This window comes from Alligator sinensis, unplaced genomic scaffold, assembly GCF_000455745.1.
Source record: "Alligator sinensis unplaced genomic scaffold, ASM45574v1 scaffold611_2, whole genome shotgun sequence".
Lineage (NCBI taxonomy): Eukaryota > Metazoa > Chordata > Crocodylia > Alligatoridae > Alligator > Alligator sinensis.
The window spans coordinates 2,977,671-2,978,056 of NW_005841869.1; the positions used below are offsets into that span (position 1 = coordinate 2,977,671).

At 41.5% G+C, this 386-nt stretch overlaps 1 protein-coding gene across 8 annotated transcripts in view; it reads left to right on the forward strand.

Moving 5' to 3' along the window:
• The window catches only part of NEK6 (NIMA related kinase 6), a 169,154-nt gene that overhangs the window by 140,913 nt on the left and 27,855 nt on the right, over positions 1–386 (forward strand). For all 8 annotated transcript variants that reach the window (XM_025194294.1, XM_025194332.1, XM_025194329.1 and 5 more), the window contains one exon: positions 191–298. In XM_025194294.1, coding sequence (XP_025050079.1) covers positions 191–298 — 108 coding nt within the window. The remainder of the gene's footprint in view (positions 1–190; positions 299–386) is intronic.

Sequence of the window (386 nt, forward strand, 5' to 3'; positions counted from 1 at the left end):
TGAGAAGTATACTCAGGTTTTTTATGTAACTTGAAGTCTTGGAAGAATCAGCCCATCAAAGCTGCGAGGAAACATGGTTCTGATTGAGTGTCTCTCTTGTGCAGAGGAGGCTCCAGGCTATGTTTCTATTGCAGTATTAGAACCAGATAACCTTTTGTGGCTTTGACCTTCTCCTTTTCCCTTCTTGCAGACATAAAACCAGCCAATGTGTTTATAACAGCCACAGGTGTGGTGAAGCTGGGAGATCTCGGATTAGGCCGCTTTTTTAGTTCTAAAACCACTGCAGCACATTCCTTAGGTAAGACAGCATTTACAGACCTTAACAGTCCTTGCACAATATATTATCATGACGTTCAAATAGCAATATCTACCCTCTTCATACAACA